We start from the raw sequence: 25,678 nt of genomic DNA, 5'->3' as shown, positions 1-25,678 counted from the left end.
TGGCAATCTGCCTATACTGCTCAGCAACTACATGAATGACCGTACCTTCCAAGTACGCATCAACAATGAATATTCATGTGAAAGAATCTTGGAAAATGGCATACCGCAAGGTTCGCCGTTGAGCGGTACCTTGTTTACCATTGCCATTAATAAATTGATATTAGCCATTCCAGTAGAAATCAGCAAAAGCATCTATGTTGATGATCTGGCAATCGTATATGCCAGCAACAAGACTGCTATGGTGAGGTACAAATTGCAACGAGCGATCAATGCTCTAAATGAAGTTGCAAGGAATAATGGATTCCAATTCTCACCAGAAAAAACGTGCTGTGTACACTTTTGTAGGAAGAATTCCTCATCAAAGTCCTGCGTTGACAATTGATGATAATCCAATACAATATAAAGACAGCGTAAGGTATTTAGGACTAGTATTGGATAAATCCCTTACATGGGGATTACATATACAGGACTTGAGTGATAGATGCAAAAGAGCCCTAAACATTATAAAATGTTTATCGAACTTAAATTGGGGCTCAGAAAAAGAGACATTATTGAGATTGTATAAAGCATTGGTTCAATCTAAACTAGACTACGGATGTATCGTATATTCATCCGCTAGAAAGTCGCACTTAAGAAAGTTAGACGTAGTTCATAATAGCGGAATAAGATACGCAACAGGTGCTTTCCGCACAAGTCCGGCGGCCAGTCTGATGTCTGAAGCCGGAATAATCCCACTACATTATAGAAGAGAGATCCTCTTGTTAAGATATGCAGCAAATATATGGGCTTTCCCTGCTCATATAAATAATAAATTGTTTACGAATCATCCCATGGCTGCATTATACGAACGTCGTGCTACCTATTCCAGACCAGCCGGAATTAGGTACCACGAATTAAGAAGAAAATATGAAATTGCTATACCAGACTCTAGCAATTTCTACTAGAGAAATACCGCCATGGCTCTTGCCAGCGGTAAATACAAGTTTGGATCTCTCTCAAGGAGAAATAAAAAAGAAACCAGCAGTGATCATCCAGCAGGAATTTTTGGCAACCGTCAGTAATTACGAAGAACATATTAGAATTTATACTGACGGTTCTAAAACCGAACATGGTGTTGGATGCTCGATATATGTAAATGAAGAAGCCCACTTTTGGAGACTGCCAGATGTGGCCAGTGTCTACACGGCAGAACTCACTGCAATTCAGCAAGCTCTTCGCTACACTGAACACTATTGCGAAGAGAGAGTGCTAATATGTTCCGATTCATTAAGTGCACTCGTCGCAATTCGGAACAAGAACATTAAGGATGTCCTAATTGCAAACATCCTGTCCATTTTATACGTACTAAAACAACGAGGACAGCGATGCGTATTTGTATGGACTCCGGGGCATGCTGGTATTACAGGTAATGAAATCGCAGACGAAGCTGCCAGAAAGGCAACAGTCTGCGATTATTTGGGTGCATTTCCTGTAAGAGTGGCAGATGTTAAAAACCGTCTAACAAACATAGTAAAAAACAAGTGGAATGCTGAATGGAGGAGATTAAATACAAAATTAAACACAGTAAAATCTTCTCCTTATAAATGGAAAAGCGACTATAAGTTGACTCGCCGTGAACAAGTAGCGGTGACCAGACTTAGAATCGGTCATACGCGATTAACAAATTTATATTTGTTAACCGGCGAAGTGAGACCAATGTGCGGTGTTTGTAATAAAACACTGACAATCAAGCATCTAATAGAAGAGTGTACCATATATGAGGACCTCAGAAAGAGTTTCCGTCTTACAAATAATATTAGTGCTGATCTGGATAATGGAAATGAAGAAAATATAGTTGCATTTTTACACGCCAGTGGACTTCTTAAAAGTCTATAAAATGGAAGTTTAAAGCTGTGGTAAAAGATACTCTAAGCGGTAGTTTTATATATACATATAAGGGAGTCTCGAAGCGTGGCACGTATAGTGACGGGAGGTAGCCCTCTTGCCTAGGCCATTTTGGCTCACCTGCATTCAAGAGCAGTGAGTCGGGGTGTGACCGATGATGGCATGGAGGACCCTCAAGGGTGGATTGAGGGCGCGAGGCTATGGGTGTACGCCGTGCATGCCTATGGCCTGATATAAGAAGGATTCAACTGCCACGGCACCCTGGCACGACTGATATACTGCTCAACGGCGGTTCTGGTCGCCCCGAGGGTGCTTAAGCAAACTATAAATGAGACTTCGTAGAAGAAAGAAAGAAAGATAGTAGGACAAGTTTTAATTTAATGGTCTTTTGGGAACCTATCCCAAATTTTAATATTGGGGCCCTTTACACCCCATAAGTGTTTGTGATTGTCCTTGTCTTTATGTCTTAAATGTTTTGTGTAGTTTGTGCTTTTAAATAAAATGTAAGGGCCCTTTACACCCTTACATATTACGATCCAGATGGTGATAGTAGTTTCTTTTAAAGATTGTGACGAGGGCTAATGACCTTAGCAGTCGATGCCCATAAAAATTCAGAAAAAAAAAATAAAATAAAATTATAAATTATAAGAAGATTTTCTTGATAAATATATTTAATAATTAGGAAAATAATTATTATCATAATACTGGGCATATTTAACTTTTGGTTCTATAAGTTGATTAATATTTAAAATATATTTTATTCTGATTGGTACAAAATTCAATGCTTCATAGATCACAAAATGTTAATAGATCCTAGTACTTTCCTGGAAGGACCAATGAAAACTGATCAGAACAGCACCAGACAGTACATATGATTTAATAAAAATAAAAAAGAGATAGGACAATTTTAACATGTAAAAAAAATAAATAAATGAAATAATAATAATAAAACAAATATTTAAAAATAAATAAAATCTGTATAAAAAAACTTTTTTTAAATGTTGATCAAAATAAGAAAACATATTATTTGTACTTGTTAAGTAAATGTAGGTAATAGAGAAAATTCAAATTATTTAATTTTTATTATTTAATACTTTTTAAATACTTTTTGAAAAAAAAAGGCAAGTATTACTTTCGGTCACATGATGGAAGAGGGGAGTGAAATTGAGTTTTCTTTATGTTTTGAGGTATGATGAGTACAAAAATGCCATTTACTTGAAATATACCAGGTGTCCCAAAAGTTGCTTGACCGAGAAATCTATTCATAAAAGATTTGCAGAGCTGGATACTGCTCACAGTAGTGTGCATCACATTTTGAAAGCAGTGAAATTAAAAGCTTATCATCCACAACTGCATCAAAGTTAAACAGAATATAACTTCTACAGATGTCTTGAGCACTGTGAGGCAGAGCCTAACTTTCAAAATCGCGTTTTGTGGATGAATGAAGCTTCCTTTAAGCTAAATCGTTGTATCAATCGTCATATCTGTGTGTACTGGAATAACACAAATCTGCACGAAGTACTTGAGCAAGAACTAAATGTTCCAGGCATCAATGTGTGGGCTGGTGGTATTGTTGGTCCACACTTTTTCAATGTTAAGTGTTAATTCTTACCTTTAAATGTTATAAGAAGTATATTTACTTGAGCTAAAAAATAATCCTTTGCAAGTTCAACTTTTCAGTCAAAATTTCATGGCAAGATACAACTGGGAAGCTAACCTCTTCTGCAAGTGCTTTGACAGTCAATTGGCGATTTGCATACATTAGGATCACTGATTTTCTGAACGTGGGTGTCATCAGTTGAAATCGAAGGCCTTCCTGGTTGAGGGCCATCTTCAACTGACTGATGATCACTTTTAAATCGTGAAAACCATTCGTAGCATACAACCCAGAGCATCATCTCCGTAACCTTGTTTCAAAAGTAGAAACATTTCTGTGAAAGTTTTCCCCAGTTTCACGCAAAATTTACGTTACCATTGCTCCTGAAAATCACTGATTACAAAAATCACTACTAACACTTAAACACATTCTACTCAAATAACAATTACATGAAAACTATTAAAGATATCAACAATCTAAGAATATGTGGTTACAGAAGAGGTTTTGCAGAACACAAGACATTCAGTGTGTGTGTGTGTGTGCAAACCAAATTTAAATATTTCTTAAGGCTTCAAAGGGTTACGATTAAAAATAAGTTTTAATTCATACACTATTATGTTTGCTCTTAATTGGTCAATATTCTTATATTCAATTGATTCTTAATAATTAAAAACGAATAAACTAGCTTACACTAGCTGGTCCACGTAAAAACATTTTTTAACCAAAATTCCAAAACTCAGCTTCATCTTGGTTTATATAACCTGTTACTTACAATTTATATTGTGAGTAAAATTGCATTTAATGTATAAAAATATTAATATCACATTACTGTAAATAATAATTAAATTAATTAATTCAGATAGTTATCAATGTTTGAATTATTTTTGGTTTAAATTAATTTCTTTAAAAACAATAACTAATATGTAGAGTTTTTCTATCTCCTCTTTGCTTTTGGATGCACATGTCAAGTAAATTTCTGGGGCATTGTTAAATTACATTAGCTTTAAAAATTGCTTCTTTAGATTTTCTGTACAATATGTACTTACACTATTTCTAAAAGCTACTTTACAATTTTAAACATTCAACAACAAAGACACACACTATCAAAATAAATTAAGACTTCATAATTTTTTTTAAATTTGATATCACAAATAATTTATAGACTTCCCAAACTTTGATAATGCCAGAAATACATTTTAAAAAAGGAACAAAAACAAATTTGGAGAATACAACAGAGGAGTCTGTAACAAATTCTACATTATGCTGTTGTAGTGCTCAATCCACAAGAAATGGAAGCACTTTTCTTATAGCACAATAGCACTTTGATCTGTTTAAACTACTCATTACAACTGCAGCAAAACTTGGTCTTTACATCTACCCACCATAATTAAAAACACTATCAGAAAGTAAAGAGATACCTCAATGTACTTTCAGAATTCTTTGCACTCCTGTCAGATGCATCTTAAGATATCATGGCTAAAAGTAGATTAAATATTTCTAATGGTGCTTTTATATTGCCAAATCCAATTTGGGAGTCATTAAGTTTAAATATTTCGAATATTTACATGTCATACATTACAGAGAATCAATTTTAAATCATAGATTAAATTCAAAACTGGAAGATGCATTTCTATTAACTTTTATTTAAAATAAATAATTATTCTCTAATTTAAATAAAATATTCAAGCACTGGGCTGCTTTGGAAACTTTCCAAACAAAACACCACTGAAAATCTGCTGTCAATTTGTGGGCACTCATCAGAAAGATGAATTGTACCACTAAACATAAGCTGTCTTCACTTACGCAGGTGGGATTACAAATGATAAGATATAAAAATACTGTAAAGATTTACTAGATTCTACAGTTAACAGAATTCAAATGTTAATAAAACAATAAGAGGGCATAAATATGCTAAATTTAACATGTTGAGTGTGAACCTAAATTCATTCAGTAGACCCACAGGCAGACTTTTTTGTGCTTTTAAGTTCACATTGCTTTCTGATATCAATATAATTTATAAATTCATTAACAGAAGTAAACCAGATTAGAAAACAAAAATAAAAAACCCATGTATGTAAACACTGTAAACCACGTATGAGGTGGAAACGTACATGTTGTATGGTCCATGCCATGTGGCAACATGGCTTGGGAGTTTCATAACCTGCAATACACGATATCCAATGTTATGAACATTCAAAATCTTAATCGGGGGAAAAAGATTAATTATTTTCACAATTATTAATCGAATTATAATTTACTGTTACAACAATTAGTGGCGTCATTATTATGATCTTATTTTATTAAAAAAAATGATAGCTCCAAAAAAAATGAAACAACTTTTGCCTTAATGATTGTTATACTACCCATTTAGCAGTTGTCATTGTTAAATAGAAATTTAACGAAAAAGAAAAACAGAAGCTTATTAGACTCCCTTCCAAGAAGGGAAGACCTACTGTATTTTTGAGAATGTTAGTAAGTAGATCCAATAGTAAACTGTAAACACGTGCAAAGTCCACCTCATTACAGAATTATGTAAACACAGTGAGTGTTTTGCAGTCAATATGTTAAGGGTACAAATCGGTGTGCATTTTAGAAAATAAACTGTTGTGTTTAAAACAATCTTCCTTGCATTAATTTGTAGAAAATGCAAAAATTCACATTATCGAACAGTAAATTAATATGACAAGGTTTTCAGACTTCTTATATAATAATAACTGAGACAATTTTATAAAAATAATAACAGTATGGTATAGTATAGTACTAACAATGTTTGATGAGTCAGCATATTGGATCTTTAGCAGATCCATGGCACGTATCATGCTTTGCATTGCCATAAATATGTTTTGATAGACGAGCTTAATAAAGCCACGTTTATCTTCATCTGAATAACCAGCTCCATGGATTATTCGCATCTGTTTAATGAATGTTGACTTTCCCGATTCTCCAGTCCCTGTATTAACAGAAAAAATAATAAATGTTAATATCATTTGTACAGGAAATAAAATAAAGAATAATCGTAGGAATACATAAGCCAACAATTTACATTCTTCTGACATTTTTTACATAAAATTCTTTTTTCATACAATATACCAACAGAGTAATATTCAACTAATACATTCTCCACAAAACTATAGCTCTTCATGCATACACTGATAAGTACCATAGTGAAAAGGAACAACAGAAAATTACACTTGCTCAATGAAATATCATATTTTTAATTAATATTCTATCTACACCTAATACATTCTACCTTTTAGTAGAACTATTAATTTCTTAAATACAAAAGACATTTCATAAATGAAAAAAAGTGGATAGACAACAATAACTTAATTTTAGATTGTAGTTTCAAGTGCAGAGTGGAAAACTTAGTCCTGAAAACTTGAATACAATCTTCAGTAGAAAATCCGATCATGCAAGACATTAAACTTGAAGGGGAAAACCTTCAAACACCTATTATATATCTTTGAAAATGTAAATAGATAGATAGAACTGTAAAATATAAACGTGTGAAATTTATATACTTTGATAAGTGTAACAATACACACATGGATTCCATTGTAAAAAGAGACATTGTTTCTTGTTAGTTTATTGTTTCTAAGGTGTTTATTATTATTCTACTTACATTAAAATTTGAAGAAAACAAGTCATATGTGCTTAAATGGAGAAAATAAGTTAACTGAACAAACCGAAGTGTTTCCAGTAAAAACATTCTAGGTTTATTAACAGTATTTACCACCAGTATCACTTAAAATGTTAGTTAACAATAGTAAAAACTAACAATTACATATACGTATTAACAGAAGCAAAATGATGATGATGATGTGGGTATGTGTGCGTTTGTTACACTCAACTTTGTTTGTTACATTCTATCAGTTAATTTGTATGTCAACTTGTATCATTATATTTTTAATTTTGTAATTATTTTAACACTTATAATTTTGATCATTTGCTGCAACAAAATAAAAACCATAATTTTGATGTCAATTTCACTACTTTATAGTTTCAGTTCATTTGATATGATTTTTCTATTTAACATTCTAAAGAAGAATAACTACTCACCAAATATATTTAATGTAGCACTGTACTATATCGTACAACATATAACTCTTTCGTGATAAATATTTTTAAAATGGGAAAGGTATTATTTTAAGCAAGATTTCACATTTAATTGAAACAGAAATGAAGTAATTAACTTACAAATGAAAAATCATCAAGTTGATGTGCAATAATGCCGATTTAATTACTTCTTTTGTATTATGAATTCAGATATGCCTTAAACATACTCTTAATTGAAGCGAAATGAAAATACGAAATGTAAAAAAAATATCAGGCCTTTGTCAGGAAGAGATCTTCCTGACAGTAACTAAATACCTAATTCTGAAGCAAGTAAATCAACAGCCACTACATCATCAACTGATGAGAAGTAGAAAAATGAGCCTAAGTTAGATGATCAGTTATTTATATAATTTTTTGCATCTTCAGATGAAATATGGTAATATGAGCAGGCTGATTTTACCTATATTTTAGACTGTTTACGTGACAACAGAACAAAGCGTTCTGATTTTAAAATACATGACTTACCTTATATAACAGATTTTTGGTTGGTATGCTGGCTTAATTTATGTAACTTATTACTAACGCCAAAAAAAATTGCATTAATCCAAAAAAGTTAGAAAAAAAATACTAATTCAAGTGTTCATAATGTACAATGTTTATAATGAATAAAATATTTTTAAACTGTTTATGATTAACATCAATGACATATTTGAGATTTATCAACTCTACTGTTCCAACCGTACCAAATTCTGAATAGAAAAATCCTATATAATATGGTGAAATGGAACAACAGATTCACATTTAGCAAACTGCAAAACACAGAAGGCTTCCTATTCAGGAGTCACCTCTTTGCTAATGCCACTGTCGAGAGGAAAGATAATCTACAGTGTGCAATTAAAACTGTCCTTTAATAAATGGCACCATTTTCACAAAACAAACACGCTTTAATTCACCACCCAGTCCATTCCTATAAAGCATATTATTGGAACAAATCACACATGCACAAAAATCAACATGTCAATTTTCTTCACAGAAGCTTGTACTTACGAATATGAAAATGGGTACGCGCACACACACGCTTTGAATACATCACTGACAATAAAAGTCCTTTTAAAACCTAAACCAAACATCAACATGTCTGAGCATAAAACCTATTAAACATTTCCAATAGGTGTCTGAAGAAATTTCATATAAAATAAGTGGCTAAAAAAAAAATCTGTAATATTTATAATGTGCATAAGAAAGATAAACTATCTTCATCGAATGAGAATAAATATTAGAAAATAAATAGGGACTTTTATTAATGAAATAGTCTGCTGTAATAAATTACCTCATGACTTAAAAATGTTTATAACTAGTGTTGATGAACTTTGATCTCACTCAATGTAGACAGCTTGAAAATTAGTAAAATTTTAAGGAAATTGTTGATCTGTATATCTATTTCCATACTTTTTATGAATTTTCATCACATTAGATCATTTGTTCTCAAAGTGGGTAATAAAACCACTTGTGGCTGCTGGAGGCCTTCAGGGTAAGTGGTAGAAGACCCACAGAAAATTGGGGGTGTTCAGGCAGTCTAGGAAGGCGATGGCTGATAAAAAATGGCAAAACATGTTTTCCTGATATTTCAGATAAAATTAAAATAAAATGTAAGTTTCAACTCAGAAATAAGATATGCCACGTTTAAAAACAATAATTGCAATTGCTGTTTTTAAGAGTGCATGTTAGAAACAGCAATTTATTATTTTGCAACAGATGATATTTTGGGAGGCTAAAAAAATGTTTGTTTCTCAAAGTAGGCAGTGGGCGAAAAAGTGAGAATCAATGCATTAGATAAAAATTAAATTAATCTGAATGTATTAATAATTAAATTTTATTTAATAATTATTTATCTGTTGTATTTTCTAAGCTTCACATATTGAAGAAAGCACTGAAATTATATGGTAATGGTAATATAATGGTGTCACACTCCATTTATAATAATATATTTTTTATTTAAATGCAGTATTATATTTATATTTTGACAATGCTGAATAACTTAGTATAACTTTTATTGCCAGTAAATAGTTTGATAAATACATTAGAAAGATATTTCTACACATCTACAGGAAGCAGATTAACATTATAAACTTTAAAATTAAATATAGTAAACAAAAAATAATAGTAGTGTCATGATAATGGACAACAAATAATGTCTGTTATGTACAATAACAAATAACAGTAATCACTAATGAAAGTCTAAGGTTTAATGATAGACCATAACCTCTATAGTAATGACTGCGTAGATTCTATTTGAAATGCTCAAAAATATCTTTGCTCCAAAATTATTATGATAAATGGCAAGAGTATCATAAATTTTCAATTTATTTACTCTGTCAACAAACAACTGTTGATGATGATCCACATCATCAACATACTATTTATTTTTAAAAAAACGGAGAGAAGAAAGCCGTAAGATACAAACAGGAATAAGAAAGATACAGAAAATTGGTGGGAAATTTTTTAAAACACTAATAATTGTTCTTTATTTATTTATAAAATTATAATAGAAGAAACAAAACAAGCAGGGGTTTTCAAGCCCACAATAACACTATTCAAATATAAGAATTCTTATATAGGATCAAAGTTCGGAGAGAAATTCTATTATGACATTACCTGCGACAATACAGAAATTTTCCTAAAAAAATTGTTGATTTTGACTGCAAAATGTACTCAGTACTAATAAAACTACTTTTTTAACTCAACAATACTTTCTTCTGATAACAGATTACGACTTATTACTTACTCGCCATATGCTCGATTGAGCCACCAAGGGAAGATAAAAAAAATTGATGTAGTTCTGCCATTCTGTTAAATAAGATAAAATAAATTTCCTGCGTATGAATATTCTATCTCAGAGGAGTACTTCAGTTCCAGAATTTGTGATAAATATTTAAAAAACAGATAAAATTAAAAAAAAAAAAAAAGAAGACATCTGTTTCTAATTAAAAAGTAAAACATAAACGTTCATCTAAAAACCATAACTGTATTATTCTGACTGCTATTTGCTTTGGGTTGAAATAATTCTTTATTTCAAGAAGCAGTAAAAAGAATATTATAAAATTTGGTCGAGTAATAATTATACATTAATAGAGGAATCTAGCTTTTTATAAACCTTTTATGTATAATAAAATACATTATTGGAAAAATTGGATAAAAATTTCATATGACAAAACAGAAATAATGGCTTTAGATCCATTCATTATGTATAAATAAAATAATAATAAACAATAGAGAAATTAATTAGTATGAACATTTAAATACATGGGTGAAATAATAGATAATAAATTAATAGAAAATTTCTCTGAAGAAAGAGACAGAGCACTAAAACTGACAAACGCTCAAGTTCTAACCAAATCAGCATACAATAAAAAATGTCTTTCCGCAAACACAAAAATTTGACATTATAGAACAGTAATTTTACCAGAAGCACTTTACACTTGTGAAACATTAATCACAATTAGAAATGAAGGTAAAAGTGACCAAACAACTAAAACAGAACATAGGATTATCAGAACCTAAATAAACAAAAATTACAAAAAAGGTGGTGTGACAAATTGCTACTAATGAAATGGTTTTTAAGAACATTACAGAACCAATTAATCAGTTTGATAGAAAGAACATAGAATTTCCTACTTCTTCCACATTATGAGAATGCTGGAAAATCAAAATAATTGATTTTCCGGCATAAACAACTTGTAACCAGAATGCTTAGTATGAAATCTAGCAGAAGTTATATTATGGAAATTAAAAAAGACCTAGAAGAGATTGGACTAAAAATCAAAGACGCAACAGATAAACCAAAAATTAAAGAAATTTTAAACATCAAATACTTTAACATGGACAAAGTGTCTATGTTCAGGATTCTGGATGAGCAAAAAAGAACGAGATCCAAGATTATGAAGAAATATTGGCAGAAACAATGAACCAACAAAATCCAAAGAAAACGGAACAAAAATTGACTAAAGTGATCCTACGCAGAAAAAACACATTATTATATAAATTTAATAAAAGTAACGATAAAAAAACTGAACTTATAATATGTAATTTATAAACAAGATTAAAAGTTATTTGATGATTATTTGTTTAATTACTTTTGATAAAAGAAACAAAATACAAGTTAACAAAAATAATCTGATAAGAAGGTACATTTCGTAATTATTAAGACCAGAATTTTACTGATGAAGATAGGATGGATGAAATGGGAAAAAGTAAACGAATCTACAGAAATGTAATCCAAGATAAACTGATCTGAAGTCCACTGTAAAATTAAAAGCTGGTATGTACTAGCAAGTACAGTAGTATTAGTTCAAATATATTGCTGAACAACAAATGCCACTTCACAGTTATCTGCCTACAAATAAAACCATGTCAATGCCAATCAATGTTTTTAGAAGACACAGTTTGTTATGAATAAAACCAGACATCTACTATCAAATTATAATGTATATGCAATTTTTCTTCTTACAAAATCTCTGAAGATTTTCTTCTTATGCTAATAAAATAAATCTGACACCAGCATAAAAGAAATGAAAGATGATACTACAGAACTAAATAAAATTATAAAGCGTCTTTCCTTTTCAAAAGTAACATTTCAATAAAACAAAAAGTATATGTAATATTAACAAAGTTTTTTTTATTTTGAAGCTTATAACATTACATTACATTCCAGAAACAATATCATTCATACGGCCTCAAAGGTTTTGTTTTTGACACAGCCAAGTCTAACACCAAAATTTTGCATGAATTTTGCACAAATCAGTTTTATTCCACTAAAAACGCGTCAAATATTTGCTTTCAAGTCATCAATCATTTGTTAGTGTTTTATTGCTATAGACTTGTGATTTAACATAACCCTACTGAATCAATTGTAAAATTGCTTAACATTAAAAAAAAAAATGATTGGTCAGCAAATAAAATTCCACACAAAATACTTATTGTCATGCAACATAATAAAAAACAAAATTAAGCATATAATCTTATCAAAGTAAAATGTTATCAATATGACATCCCACACATGCAAATACCTCCTGAATGTCTTTTTAATTACTGTTTAGAATTATACAGATTCAAAAATTATTTTGATCCTTGGTAAGAGGTAAAAAACTGCATTTATAAATAACATAATAATGGCTTCGTAACAAATGTTAATGACTAATGACTCTGAGTGCCATCCCAGAAACTGGAAGGTGTTAAAATTTTTTGATAGTTTAAAACGTTAACAGCCAAAATTACATTAACTAAATTTGTTTCGCTATCTCACTGATGTTGAACAACACCAAATATGGTTGTCATTTATTAAAGGCTACTGACCAAATCATTTTATGCAACTTCTATGCAAAAACTGAGAATAAGAAAAATATCCCATGATATTTATTAATTTTTTCTCCTTATTTTTTGTTGTAAACAAGAATTTAATTAATATAAGAACATGTTAGCTGAGGAAAAAACAATATGTCATTAATTTAGTAACAGTGGCTAGAATAAATCAGACTAACCTGCACTTATAACAGCATTTCCCAGAATCAGATATTTTTTTATTTTATTTATAAATATTTAATTGAAAGGCTGTTTAATATTATTTTCAATTAAGAGACATCAACTGCAATCGACATTAAGACAACCGCTAATAAAAATCATCAACAACAAGCAATCAACGACATGTACCTTAAATGACCTAAGATTTATTAACCTAACATGTCTTTGCCCACTGGCATTCTCCCTCACTTTATACCCTTCAGTTACCAAGGTGATACCTGAAACTTTCCAGGAGTTGTGGAACCTTCGTGTCATAAGGAGATGCTGTTAACTGAATCCTTTATTATTTAAATGGAATGACAAATATTATTTGGATAACGAATGATGTGACTACAAAAAAACAATAACTAAATTACAATTAACAGAGTTAATGTAATGAAATATTTGAAATTTAATTATATTTAACACTTGGACTACATACAGTTTTTAGTACTGTATTAACCTGCCAATAATTATTAATCAGTACACATTGCTATGTATTCATTCAGTCACATCAACTTTTCTGCCTAATGCTTCACTACTACCTAACAGTATGTTGATCCTGCATATCCAGATGGGGGTTGCGTGTCTGGACAGTTTATATTCAACTGCCAATTAAGGTATTGCCATATTGGCAAGTTAAATTTCTGTAAGAAAAGCAATGCTAATCACACTATACACACACACATATATATTTAAACCAGTCAATACAGAATCATTGATTATTAATGAAGTGCTCACATCCAGGTTAAAAAATTTCCCAATAAGTTTGATGTCTCTTGGTGGTCACTGCCTGCAAGAAGTTCAGCACATCTTCTAAATTTATAATTTTATTTTCTATAATTTTAACCATAGATATAAACTTAATTAGAATATGATGGCAAAAACATAATAACATACTACAGCCAATAACACATTCTTTATACTATTTCCCAAATTTCTGAAAAAAAGATTTTGTAAAAATAAAAAAATAGAAATACATACATTTATGTAAAATGTACAAATATATTTTTTTTTCTGAAAAAATAAGATTATTATCTTTAAATTAAAGATAATTATCTTTAATTTTTTTCTCTTTGTATACTATTTATATTACTTTTTAGTAAAGGAAGTTGGAAATTATAAAAGGTAAGGTAGATTATATATTTAAACAACTTAAAAGAATATACAAATTTGGTAAAAGATATTCTCTTCAAATGAGGGTTTATTAATTGTAGTTAATTAAATAACACCATCCTCTTAAGCATTCCGGTATTTAAATGTGTACTTTCTGAAGTCTCAAGAACACAAATTTATATTTTTTGACTTAACTGCTGACCAATAGCATAAGAGAAAGCATTAACATCAGTTTCAAAGAAGTGCTCAACGATAAGTATTTTTTGCCTTTTGATGTACCAACATTTATTTTTTCAAACATTTTAAGTGATAACAGCTATTATCTGCAGCAAAACTGTATCATTTGAAGAAATTTATTTTACCAATTGTGTAGTTTAATTTTTTGATGGTTTTTTTTTAATCCCATTTTTATACTATCCAGATTTTTTTTTTAAATAACATATTTTTACACTTCATTATTTATGCTAATACGAATCTGGTGCCAATGATAAACACAAACCACAGCTTAACATTCTTAAGATTAACAAGACACAATCAGCCGTTTTTGGTTTTTGATGGGTTATAAAATTGGTTTTTTTCTTTACTAGATATGATCTTTACATACACATTTATAGTGTTTATGACTGATATTTTTGAGTACAAGCTTCAACCGAAAAAGTTAAATTATAAATTTATTACACCAAGCATGTCTCCACTTGTTAAAATCCAATCATTATTAATATATAAAAAAACCTGACACAAAATACTATAGTTTTTACTTTATTGATAAAGAATGATTTCTTAAGTACTGATTTTTATTCACAAACTCATAATCAATTCGCCTAAGTAATAAACCCGGTTCACAGTACTGTAAAAAAAAGTTACAATCTGACAAATGAATTTTGTATGGCTGAAAAGTAGTATACGTTATGATTAGAAATCGATAATAGAATAATGAATGGAATTATAATTTTCGCGAAACAATCCCGGTAAAAGTTACAATGAATTAAAATATTACTATCGACATTATACAGATAAGGTATTTTTATAACATTGAGATGTAATAGATACGGGATAAATTTAAATAGGTTCGTGCGCGCACACACACGAGCAGAAAATACAATATATAAGCGCATATATTTAATGCATGTATGCGCGCGCGTATATGTATGGTTATCAAACAACAGTGAGAGCAGTGTTAAGGGGTGAATGAATGGAGAGTGCCAGCCGGTTGGTGGGGGTGAAAAAATGGTAGGAGTTGATAGGGTGAGGGGGTGCTGGTACCGTATCGATCCCAACACAACCCCGACTAGACCAGGCCGTAGCAGCGGTTCACTCGGCGGTAGAAAGAGACGCGTGATAAAAGAGGGAGTGAACGATCAAGAGAGGAGAGGAAAGACGCGAGCCGGCGAGCTCACAGCGAACGCGCGTGTCTACGTGTGCGCACGCAGGAGAAAGAGAGAAAGCGAATACGTATGTATGCGAGTATTTCGAGTCGACGCAGCAGCCACGGCGACTACGATAACGCGGCGGCAGTGGCACCGGTACACAACGGCCGGATCCCCGAGACGAACAGGCTCACCCCCCTTATCAAACTCCCTCAAAAAAGCTTCCAACAGATTAATAGCCTATATTTATCAGCCAACACATACGAATACGGAAGGGAAAATGTATCAATAGAGATTGAAATTATTGAAAAACCAACCTACAGAGTATAGCGTCAATGTCATAGTATTTTCTTTAGAAATCGATGATTTAACGAATTTTTGTTTTAATATAATTTAAAAACTCATCATTTATTTAATTGCAGTATAAATGATTTCGTTTGAACTTATACAAGGCTAACTTAAATGGGTTATAGCAATGGAAGATGATAAAGCCCTTTTTCGAACACCGAAGTACTGTAATGCGTAACAGAAATATAGTTCTCTGTCCGGCTTGTTAAATGCGGATATTGTTATTTTTTAGGAGACCGATGTTTTAATACAATCGTAAACGTAAAGAATCGATAAATTATAACTTTTTAAATGTTATCGATCTACTTTATTCATATTGTAACAAGACCGGTATAACGTACCTGAGTAACGGATTCCTGCCAATTAAGAAAGTAGTAGAAAATATAATAACGGGCGGAATCCAGAAGGGAACTAAAAGGAATATTTTCTAAGGCTAACAGTTCCGTTTAACAATCGTTCTTTATAATACTGCCCGCTGACACACCTACGACATACGTTGATCCTGAGAAGAATACCGGACCAGGGTAGGAATATATGGGAAAATGTCTCTCACATATGAGAAGGTCATTCTCACACGTCAATTTGGGTCTGGTTCTGCAGGTAAAGAGGATAGGAGTATAAATACTCCAGGGAAGACGAGTTGAGTTCAGTTGTGAAGATGCGAGTATAGACATATTGCTGGTTGTGTCCGGCGCGATTGTAAGACGGCGTTTCTGTCAACGTGTAGTACTGCAGGGTGAAAGGTATGTTTGACATGAAGTCACAACCATTCCATTGTGGACAGTACATGAAAACACGAAGTCGTTTGGTAAGTTACTGTTACACAATTAGTGAAAGAAAAAATTATTTAACTCATTCGTAAATTGCTAAGGCAGTTATAAGAAGGAAAGGTATTTTCAGGTAAAGAACTTTAGACTTGTATTATCTGGTACACTAGTCGTTAAAAGTGTAAACGTTAGCGGTCATCATAATCTCTTTTATCAATTGAACTGAATTACAATTTAACTACCTGTAAATAAAACCTGACCTTAATTGAAATTATATTTTGTATGTAATCATTGTTTTTTATTATTATTATTCATTTATTTTATTTTCATTTTACTTATTTTCTTAAACTAATAATGGTAATTATATAAACATTTTCAATTGTCAATCTCTGAATATCCTGATCAAGCCGCGAACACGCAAAAATATTTATGGGCGCTAAACAGTAAGATCTGATGGCCCATTTTGACTTTTGAAAACTAGATTTGATATTCTGAAGGCACCCAAAGAGATTTTATATATATATATGTCCGAGCTAAACGCAGGCATGTTAAATATTTAATAATTATCACAAATTCAGTTTTATAAGACGTTTCAAGGAAAGCCACGGTTAATTTTGTACATACTTGCAGGGTTACCGTTTAAAAGTAGCGAATACTTCATTTTCATCGTTCAGATACTTGAGTAATTTTGTTGCTTGAGCGTTCAGGATTAGTCGGGATAAACACACTTCAGAGCGACTTTTTCAAACGCACAAAACCATTTGTCAATAAAAGTTATCAGGCATCTTCTTTTTTTTGTCTTCAACGATTTCAACGTATACATAGTGTTTATATATGGACTTGTCAGTTCTTTTCTTATGCATCTACTCTTGAACTCTTCTTTTCGGTACTCTGATCGAATTTACGAAATAAACTAACCTTCGAACAATCCTTTCTTTTACGGTAAGCAAAGATAGCCGTGAAAAACTGGTTAACTGAATCGATGAAATTATATAAAATATAAACGGAATAAAAATATTTATTTATATCCTGAATCGGTTTAATCTGATAAGACACCCAAAACGACAAGGTTTCTATGTAATTCAGATTTATCCCTGAGCCCGCAATCCATATCATAAAACCAAATAGTGTTGCATTTTTGTTTTTTTTTAAATTGTATTAATTACTAGAATATTATACATAGTTGCTGGTCTGTATAGCGGTACGATTTCTATGTTAAATAAGATAGTTTTATCAGTCCCAAGTAATGTAATTAATGGTCACACTGTTAAGATTTATTAACGTTTAATTCCAAACTCCACAAGAAACGCCTAATACCACTCGGTCATTCATTATTACAATTGTTCCGAACTATCGATACTAGGAAAGTGAATTATTCAGATCGCGTCTTGAACCTACTAAGACTCTTTTCCCGATATTTCAAAGATGTATATAGAACCGACTACATAACATACGGAATTATATTAATTTAAATAGTCAGAGCATCCCTCACTTTAAAGCAGAGTGCGAGAATTTCTGTGTAACTGTATTGTTTTCTGGGACAGAATTTCCAGTGAACCTTAAGAGAACCTCTACTAAAATTACATTGACCTGCAGTTGCTGACTTCAAATCGTGAAACCAAATGCAGGATTTGGTTTCACCCAGCGAGCACGTTCCGCAGTAGTAAATGTATCCATTTTTAACAATATTGGTGACAGCGCTGGTGGTCTAATTCGGTGCTAATGAACAACCAGAGTGAAAACTTGATGTGCTTTGCAACCAAATCTGTAAGTTAATTCAATAAACGTTTACATGCTTTTAAAATTGTGAAGTTTTTTTTTTGACACAGACGTGTCCCGCGGTTTTAAAAAAAATTATTTAGCGCGTCTACCTCTTTTATCACAAAAACAAATTCGCTAGATAACAATCATAAAACCAAAGAGGAAGCAAAACAGAGCTAAAAAAAAACAGTAAGATCTTAAAATATATGAATGACTACCAAGAAGGTTTCGAGTACAAAATACACGTCTTCACCAGAACTGAATGTGGCTTACAGGTTACTTTAAATTCACTCGTCCGTTGAGAAAACATTTTTCATGAAACAATATATTGTTATAATATGATACAATTATTATAATCATAATACCGACTGGTCCTTCTTGATAAAAACTGCAGTGTTTCGGCGCTGCTTTTTTTTATTACCGATAAAATTTTCTTCGACCCCGAGTTACATTAATACGTTCGGCATTTCCTTTTTTTTATATAAAACAATCCGTTACAGAGACAGGTTTCACAGTTTTGGCTCAAGGGTTTTATTGGGTTTTTGTCATTTTAGCTCAGGGTACGAATGTAAACCGTATCTCTTACGACCTGTTACTTTCGCTATATCTATTAACATCACATCGGGTGCACAATTTCCTTACTGTTGGGTAACGGCACAGTCTACTACTTTGACATTTTTGGCTAATGACCTTAGTAATCAATCCCTAACGAGAAAAAAAGTTTCATTCGATAAACACGCAAGCACACGCGCCAGTATACATATGAGTAAAATTTCTATTTATAATAAAAAATGTATAGTAACTTATCTAAAATGTATCTATCACGCGACATACGATACAAAGGGTGTTGGCTTTACCGAAACGTTTTTATTTTAAAACGTATAAAAACTAAAAACGAATACATGGGGGTTAAAAATTACTAAAATGCAATAGCATTATCACGTGCTCGCGTGAGACACGACCTGCAACAACTATTAAGTAATGACATACATAACTTACAATACCCACACACATGCGCTAGATAATGCTACATAATACACACATCTACACACGTAATGTGAGAAATAAAACCAAGATTCATGCGTACATTGAGCTATTTTGTAAGATAGACAACGCTTTTTCCTTCCTAGGGAACATAATTCAACCTTAAAAGAAAAAATCTTTTTAATAAACAATAAAGAAATTCATTGAACTGTGTGACGAAATTTGATAAGACAGATGATAAACACAATTATATATTGTAGAAACACAATTCGACATAATTAAAAAGCGATTTAATTTTTTAATACGCTTTTTTAAATAAAATACATCATGGATTCCAGCTAGACGAAGAAAAGGGGGCAACAATTTTAGCGTGTCGTATTTAGTCATATTTCATGTAGTGAACGTTTCAGTCTAACTAAACCACGACAATTCAGTAAAAGATGATATTGTTTCCGAGAGTGATATTTAGAACTTTAATATTTCATTTACAACCTCCATTTTCTTTGATAGATGATCGACGTAATTTTTTATAGTGAGCGCTTTGCACTTCATACTAAAATTAAAGTCGCTTCTGTAAACTGCAAATCGCAATTATTGCAAAACAGGCATTACTTTCATACCATCTTTAATAAGATAGTACATTAACTTCAATGGATTTATTATTTCAAATTCACCCAAGATTTATAATTTTGTCTGTTTTACTGTTCTCACAGGATTACGAAAAACGTAACCTGTAACAGCGAAACTTAACAACGAACTAATTTAAATTAGACAAAATTTACACGATCGTAATCTTAGCAGCGTAAGCCATCCTTCTTAAATATTTATCAATGCGTCATTTCTTGAGGAAAAATACATTTTTGTCATTTACTCGGTCAGGCAGCTGTTATAAATTTTTTAGAAATCAGAAAATTAAACCCGCTGCGTAAAGGTTTTTTTTTTAAATATTCCACAAAATCTTGAAGCAATAAAAATTTTAACAGAATACTTGAAATTTCAAACCTTCTTTCCCTCTGCGGGGATAGTTTATTTGCGATTTACACGCCCTTTATAAGTAAGCTAGAATAACCGAATTCAAGATTTCAACAGAACAAAAGTTAAACAAAATAAAAATATGAAACAATTTTCGTATGAAATATTAATTGGAATTTTGTCTGACAGTACTTTATCCGCAACAGTAGTCCATTTTGGAGCCTTAATTTCAATGTAAAAAAAAATTAATTCTTCTAGTTCTATAACAAAAAATTATTGCTAAAAATATCCTAAGCTTCAAAAAAATTAGGTAATGGTGATATCAAACGGTAACTACGGATAGCCAAATAAAGCAGACTAACAAATTTGGACGACCTGAGTTTGACGGCGTGAAGAATTTTGTATTTTATTTTAAGCACAGAACTATTTTTTACGTATTAATACTTTAATCGGTAAATAGTGGGCGGATTCAGACATATTTTTTAATTTGAAGTACAAAAAATTCTCTGAGGACCATTTTGAAGTGGAAATAAAAGCTTGACAATAAATAAACGTTTAAAAAATTCTGGTTATCCTACAGATGGATATGAAATCTACAGATTAAAATACTACTCGATTATTTACTTTTATTTAGTAGACGTTAATGTAATCCAGGTAACCGATAGACCAAACACTGACCGTTCAATACACAAGATCTCAGAAAACTGGTAAGCCAGAAACTAGAAAATGCAAAATTTCAAAAAACTGTATTGATGTAATGTAAAAAACCTACAGAAAATGAATTAGGTGGGGAACTACTAGTTACAAAAAATTAAAAATTATTTAGTCGTGTTAACAAGTTACAACAGGCATGTTTATTTTTTTATTCATCACTTATGGAAAAAAATGAATAAATCAACATAAACAATAAAAAAAAAGGTCTAGACATACATGCATCAGATCGGTTACGTTACATCACCGAGTCTTTCAAGGTTACTTACTGCTGGGGCACCACGAATATGTCGATTCTTCACGAAGATAAGCCTCCACCACATCCCTCTGTCATTCTCCATGTGAACTTTAGCTTAAAATGGGTTTAATTTTTTTACATCCTGGCCATACCATCTAAATTTTGGCTGACCCAGCGGTCTTTTTCTCTATCTTGAGTAGCCCTCATTACTTCTAATAGTCTTGTTCCTTCTCTTCTTCTTAATACTGATCTAACCAAATTATCCTTGTTGCTTTACCGCAGCTGCAACATAAAGAACGATCTTTATTCTGATCTTCGTTCTGTTTTTTCTTGTTCTCTATATTCCTCCTTCTTAAATCAGATCCCGTACTTTTCTTAATATTTTATTTTCGAAGATTAATAGACGTTTTCATTATTCTTCGATATGACCCGTGTTTTACTGCCGTACATCAGCAGTTAAATTAATAGTTTTATAGACCTTCACTTTTGACATAGGAGATAATAACTTTGTACACATCAGCTTTTTGCATGCACCCAGGCATCTACTGGCGTTTACTAATCTTCACCGAATCGCTTCACCTTCCAATTTATTTATTGATAATCACACCGTGTTACATAAACCTATTCATACACTCTACAGTAAGATTTGCTATTTTGTACGCGTAATTTTCTATCCCTACTTACATTCCTTCCAAAACGAAATATTTTACTTTTCTGTTCAATCACAACTATCCCAACCTTTTTTGGTTTCTTTATTAAATGTTTCCGCTAATATCCTAAGATCTTCCATTGTTTCAGACGTAATTGCTACGTCATCTGCAAATGCCGGTATGTTAAAGTCCCCTCCCGATTTTTAACTTCTCCTCAAGCTTTTTGTTCTGTGTAGAGCTTCTTCCACAGCTATATTGAAAAGAATCGGGGAGATGATATCGCCCTGCCTCACCGCAATATTTGTAAGAAAACTTTCAGATATATCTCCATCCACCTTTATTCTTACCTTTGACTCCGTTACACGCATTTCTGTAAGACTTAACTTTCACGGTATCCTGTGCTTTTCCAAATTCTCTCGTAAACCTACCTATACTATCGTACGCTTATATACTGTCGTAAGCTTTCTTAAAATTTATAAATACCGCATCATAAAACTAACTCCTTCTTGAAGTCTCAATACTTTGATATTGATTTTTGCAATAAAAAGATTTGTTCGACTGTAGACCTCGCCCTTTCATAAATCCAGCCTGCTGCTCATCTATAATTGACTGGCTAGAAGGATTTAGTCTCAATTACAATATTTTAGAGAATACTTCATAAACTGTATTTAAAAGGGAGAGATATCCCTGTAATTTGAGCAAACCGGCTCGTCCCCATTTTTGTGGATCAATTTTTGTTTCTTTTCGATCTTTGGGAATCGTTTCCTTATCCCATATATTTAGTATTACTCGATGAATTCCCTTAATTAAACGTTTCAGGTCCTAGTTTTAAAATACTGGGATTGAAGAGTACGCGGCTTACGTGAGAACCGATATGTTTTTAGTGCTGTTATGTTACTCGTGTACTATTACTAAGAAGATCTAGCGGTAATCATTTTCTTGTGATAAAGAAGGCCAAAATTGGGGGCGTTCAGGCGGTCTAGGAAGGCGATAGGCGACTAAAATAAAAAGGCTAAAACCATGTTTTCCTGATATTCACACTGAAATTAAGTACCTTTTTGGTACTTAAATAAGAAATTAAAAAATTAAAAGAAAATTAAAGAAAGATTAAAAAATCAAAGGGACACCTATACTACTTTAACTTTGCAACGAAGAGGCTTGAAGAGACGAATAAAAAAAAATTAAAGCTTGGATACTCTACTTTTTGTCAGTATACTTCAGAATTCAAAAATCAAATTAAGTGAGAAGAAAAGTTTTAAAAATTTGCAGGTTTTTCTTCGAGTTTGATCGAGTGCAAGGGGAAAACGAATTTTTTTTCAGTAAACTGCATTAAAATCGTTTAAAAGCTTTAATTTACTTTAGCTTTAATTAATTTTTTTGTATGCCCCAATACGATTTTTCTGAACCGAAATAATTAACTTTAAAGAGAAAAGGCCATTTTTGTCTTTATTGCTGCACATCTCTCGATCTAAACAACGTATTGATACAAATAAATATGGAAAAATACTTCCAAATATGATTAATATACTTTTTAATTGCTCTCATTTAAAATGTAAGTTCCAACTCTGAAATAGTATATGAAACGCGTAAAAACAATAATTTCGATTGCTATATTTAACAGATGGTGTTTAAAAATTTTTGGAAGCGCTAGAAAAGTATTGAATCTCAATGCGGACGATGGGCGAAAATGTTTGAGAATCAATGGTGTAGACAAATGTTTAACGAGGAAGCATAAAATCGGTGTTTTATTAGCTTCTTAATTTATTTATCGTTGCTTGTACATTTTTTTTTTTTTTTAATATGACCAATTCACCACAGGAAGTCTGGAGACTTCCTCTACTTTAGAAACTACAAATAAAACCTATTCGGATACTAACAACACGATTACGGTCTTTATTATCACATTAACATCGTACTTTAAAGAATGTACAATCGATACGAAAAAACTTCAAAATTACAATTAATAATACTTACAACTCTTAAGAGAGAGAAATTTTAAGTCAAAGTTCATCAACTTCCTAAATGCGATATCCTTTTTCTAAATAACATAAAGAAAAGTAATGCAAAGTTAGAGCAAAGTAGTAGTGAGCCTTTAAACTCTACCTACAGAAAAAGGTTACTACACTTTGATCTTAGCCAAGAAGCCTGAAACGATTGCTATTTTGCCCGATATTAATACAAAGAACCAACAACAGAGTTACTTTAATATGATTATAATATCAATATAAAGAAGCGGGCCGTCGCCGTTGGAAACTTAAAACCGCGGAATCGGAAGATTATGTGAGGCAAACCTGTAATAAACAGCGTTTCTCATTCTCACTGGACTTTCTCGATGACCGAATGAATCGTACGATAATCCAGAAGTCTACAAAATCATCGTGTAAAAATTTATTTTATTATGAATAAAAACAAAAAAAAAAAATTAGACAGCCAGAGGGAACAACACCGAGTAACCTACCTTTAACATTTTTTTTATCAGCAAGATTTCGATCTGTTAATTTTCCCCTTAGAAAAATCGCTCTTCCTATCTACAAAATTCTCCGCAACTGTAAAAGTAGTCACGACATTAAAAAAAAATAATAATAAAAATAAAAAACAATCTTGATAATCGATTAAACAGAAAACCATTGCGTTAAAAATTGTTTTAAAAGCCATTTTTGCATTAAAAATGGTTTGTTTTTCGGATTACAAATAAAAAAATAAACTACTCAAACTTAACTCGGTAATAATCAGTAAAAGTCATACTATCAAAATGCGTCTGAAGGGTTAAGCGTGTTTTCTTTCATCCGGAACATTCTGGGTTCGAATACCGATCGAGATAAGCATTTTTTACGCGCTAAAAATTTCATCTCTCATACTAAAATCGATTAAAAACATGATAGAAATAAATAAACTGAATATCGTTTGTTATTCTGTTACGACAGGAAATAAATTATTTATAATATGACCTAAGTGCGGGGACAATACATACATCTTATTTATCTAGAATGAACTCTATATATTAAAAAAATCATCTGCGGATCTTTCTTTAAAACAAATTTAAAATAAGGAATCGCACAAAAAGTAAGCAAGCAACATCAATACAAAAAAAGGGAGCAATATTTTATAGTAACATAAAGCCTATATAATTTTACAGGTAGAGAGAACGGGGAGGAACTGTTGCGCAGCAACGTATTCATTTTAATAGTACGCGTAATAACTTCATCATCCTGTTGACGTTCTGAACTACTCCGACGATCATCGGCTACCTAGTCGTTGCATAAATTGTCATTACCGTACTTCATTCACGGATAAACTTCTCTACGTTCAAAATGAAAACGCTTTTAAAAATTAAAATTAAAAATAATAATAGTGTAAGAACGCCCAGAAATTGTAAATATCAACCGCAAAGCTCATAAATGTAAACCGTATGCGCATACTTATACTTAATAAAGTTAACAAAATAAAGTGTGTAAGACGCAAATAATAACAAATACGGAATTTTGAAAAATAAAACGTAACAATCTGGGCCAGATGTACAACGTACTTTTTACACGACGAAATCTACTCTAATTACTCCGAGAAAAAAAAACGTACAGTTAAATGAACCCCCCAACAGCGGATACAAAATATATTACTGAACTTTGAAACGCCTTGTCTCAAAGCACAGCATGACATGGTGTAACTTAACA

General features: G+C 31.5%; 1 protein-coding gene across 3 annotated transcripts in view; it reads right to left on the bottom strand.

The window, feature by feature from the left end:
* The window catches only part of LOC142330204 (guanine nucleotide-binding protein G(q) subunit alpha), a 118,341-nt gene that overhangs the window by 54,816 nt on the left and 37,847 nt on the right, over positions 1-25,678 (bottom strand). For all 3 annotated transcript variants that reach the window (XM_075375334.1, XM_075375331.1, XM_075375333.1), the window contains exon 2: positions 6,247-6,431. In XM_075375334.1, coding sequence (XP_075231449.1) covers positions 6,247-6,431 — 185 coding nt within the window. The remainder of the gene's footprint in view (positions 1-6,246; positions 6,432-25,678) is intronic.

Source organism: Lycorma delicatula, chromosome 9, assembly GCF_047948215.1.
Source record: "Lycorma delicatula isolate Av1 chromosome 9, ASM4794821v1, whole genome shotgun sequence".
NCBI lineage: Eukaryota > Metazoa > Arthropoda > Insecta > Hemiptera > Fulgoridae > Lycorma > Lycorma delicatula.
Note: the sequence above shows the minus strand (reverse complement) of the source record. Positions and strands in the feature narration are given on the sequence as shown.